The sequence below is a fragment of the Sinocyclocheilus rhinocerous genome, unplaced genomic scaffold, assembly GCF_001515625.1.
Source record: "Sinocyclocheilus rhinocerous isolate Xijiao unplaced genomic scaffold, SAMN03320098_v1.1 scaffold789, whole genome shotgun sequence".
NCBI lineage: Eukaryota > Metazoa > Chordata > Actinopteri > Cypriniformes > Cyprinidae > Sinocyclocheilus > Sinocyclocheilus rhinocerous.
In genome coordinates this window covers 184451-187167 of record NW_015667306.1, presented here as the reverse complement: position 1 = coordinate 187167, position 2717 = coordinate 184451, and the positions used below count along the sequence as shown (strand labels likewise).

The window sequence follows — 2717 nt, the reverse complement described above, 5'->3', positions numbered from 1 at the left end:
TACACTGGACGCGATCAAAGGGCCGTTGAAAACCCTTTGAAATTTGTGTCAGCACGTCATAAATAGAACCTGGCAGCAGTTTTCTGTCGGGGATTTGTTGTGCCGCGCCGCTCACGTCCGTAGACATGGTGTAACATTGGTTTTGCTTTGTTTCACAGAACTAATCGTTGCCTGGGTTGCGTACGTATATGTGGGGCGGAGCTATCAAAATAGGGGCAAGACCCTTTTGGGGTAGGGGTGTGTTTGTTTTGGTGATTTCAAATATCAACATTGGCTACCAGAAATCACTTACTCTGCCTTTAATATTCATGAGCTCTTCTCTGTAGTGATGTCTCTAAAACGTATTCGGGCAGCACTGGCTGAGATTCACTTTGTCTACCATTTTCTCTTTTCTAGCTTGTGATGAGTGGATTGTACTGCCCCATCCAGATCTTCACCATGACGTCAACCGTTTTGGCCACTCAGCTGTGTATCACAATGGGTAATCTCAATAATTTATATGTGCTCAGTATGTGAAAATATTCAGTCCCACTTATAGTACAGTATATCACATTACTAAAGAAACCAAACCAACTCTAATGCTAATAATTTGCACTGAATAATTCATTAAAGTGATTTAACAAAATAAGAGCATCATATTTTTGCTTTCAAACACTCCGGCAAACTTGCCATATAAACTGTAAACAGGCTGTTTGATTTGTTACAAACAGAGTCAAAATGATTTCCTGTTGTATTGAGTCCTGAATGTTCCTTTTTAAAAGTGTTTCTATTTCTGTGATATTTGAATATGAAGTCTATATTTAAATCTGCCTGTAATCTCCTTCCGTACGGATTAGTCAAAAGCAGAATCATTATCCATAAATAACATGTCTCATTAGTGCTTCACATTGCCAGCTGAACAAACATGAGTCTTCTAACCGCACTTATCCACACAGTCACACACTCTCACAGAAGACTGTCTAGAAGACTCTTGTGAGATTTTGATGTGAGCTCACTGTGATCTGTATTCTTACCCATAATTCCCAGCGTCATTGTCAGTGCCGATATGACCACTGAGTGACCCCTCTGTGGGGAGCTGTGGCACAACACTTCTTTTGCTGTTTGACTTGTCAGTCTCACGCTTTATTCATCACTCCTCCCAACTTCCTTTTCATGTTCTTCCTCATTCACACTGCCCTCTTCCTCCTCACCCTTCATACCTCTCCCCTCCCATCTCTCGTTCCTTCAGAGATGCTCGAGGTTAATCTCTGTCTCTTTCTGTGCGTGTGTGTCAGGGTGATGTACGTGTATGGAGGCTTTAACAGCCTGATGCTCAGCGATGTGCTGAGGTTCACCCCTGCGAGCTGCGCTGCTTTCTCGGAGCAGCTGGAGTGTGTGACGGCTGTGCCCGGCGTGAAGTGTGTGTGGAACTCCACTACCTCCACCTGTATGTCCTGGGACACAGCGGCACCCCATGACACAGAGAGCTTGAGAAACACCTGCAGTCCCAGAGGGGGTAAGTGACGGGAACAAAGAGGACGTCTGCTTCCTGTGTCTCATTTGAACTATTCAGACAGGATTAGATTTTAAAACGGTTAAAAAAAGTTCAAATTATTACCATGCATGGGGATGTCTGTCATTTTATTTGGCAATACAGATAGGATATTGTCTGGGTTTTGCTGATTTTATATATTTTTATTAAAGAAATTAGTACTTTTATTCAGCAAGAACATATTAAATTGATCAAAAGTGAGAGTAAAGACATTTATAATGATATAAAAGATTTCTATTTCAAATAAATTCTGTTCTTTTTGAACTTTCTATGCATCAAAGAATAAAAAAAATCATCATTTGCACAAAAATGTCAGGTAGTACCAGTATTTTCAACATCATAATAACCCTCACCACGCAGAAGAAAGTCCAGTTCGTCCTCAAAGAGATGCATAACAGATCATTGCAAGTGAGATTGCGGCACACTTTCACAGTCTTTCTTCCTTATGACATGTGTTTTTTTCACGACTTTATCACCTGGGGGGTGTAAGGCACTAGTTTTTTGTAAAGCTCTTCACACATTAAACTGAATTGAATATGACTTGTTTTGTGTGCTGCAGTCAAAAGCAGTGATCACTCCGTGGGTGGGTCTGAGGAAGATCAATGTCTCCTACTGGTGCTGGGAGGACATGTCCCCCTTCACCAACTCCACGCTGCAGTGGCTGCCGGGCGAGCCCAGCGACGCTGGTTTTTGTGGGTTCCTGGCTGAGCCCACTTTTAACGGACTAAAGGCGGCGACCTGCGTCAACTCTGTGAATGGGAGTCTGTGTGAACGACCAAGTGAGAGATGCACATACTGTACACACAGCATTAACTAGTGCTCGCTTGTCTTATTAACAGAGAACTCGTGTCAGTGAATAATGTGCAAGTGTGCAGTTTCCTGTTTCAAAAATATTTTATTTTATAAATTCCTGTTTTTAAAATATGGTATTTTTAATTTTTTAATTTTTATATTTGATATAATTTCCTTTTTTAAATTATTTTATGTTTTTTAATGTTTTATAAATAGGTTTTTTTTAAACAGGAAATTGTATAAAATTATAACAAAATATAATAGTAGTAATAATAATAATAACAACAACAAGGTTTTTAAATAACTGACACGAGTAGGCAATATATAATAAAATATAATAAAAAAAGTAAATATACAAAAAAAATGTAAAACAGGATTTTGTAATATATATATA

General features: G+C 39.3%; 1 protein-coding gene across 1 annotated transcript in view; it reads left to right on the top strand.

Moving 5' to 3' along the window:
- Positions 1-2717, top strand: part of LOC107733663 (attractin-like) — a 39481-nt gene that overhangs the window by 25861 nt on the left and 10903 nt on the right. The window contains exons 11-14 of the mRNA XM_016545394.1: positions 397-481; positions 1275-1495; positions 1848-1939; positions 2091-2310. Coding sequence (XP_016400880.1) covers positions 397-481; positions 1275-1495; positions 1848-1939; positions 2091-2310 — 618 coding nt within the window. The remainder of the gene's footprint in view (positions 1-396; positions 482-1274; positions 1496-1847; positions 1940-2090; positions 2311-2717) is intronic.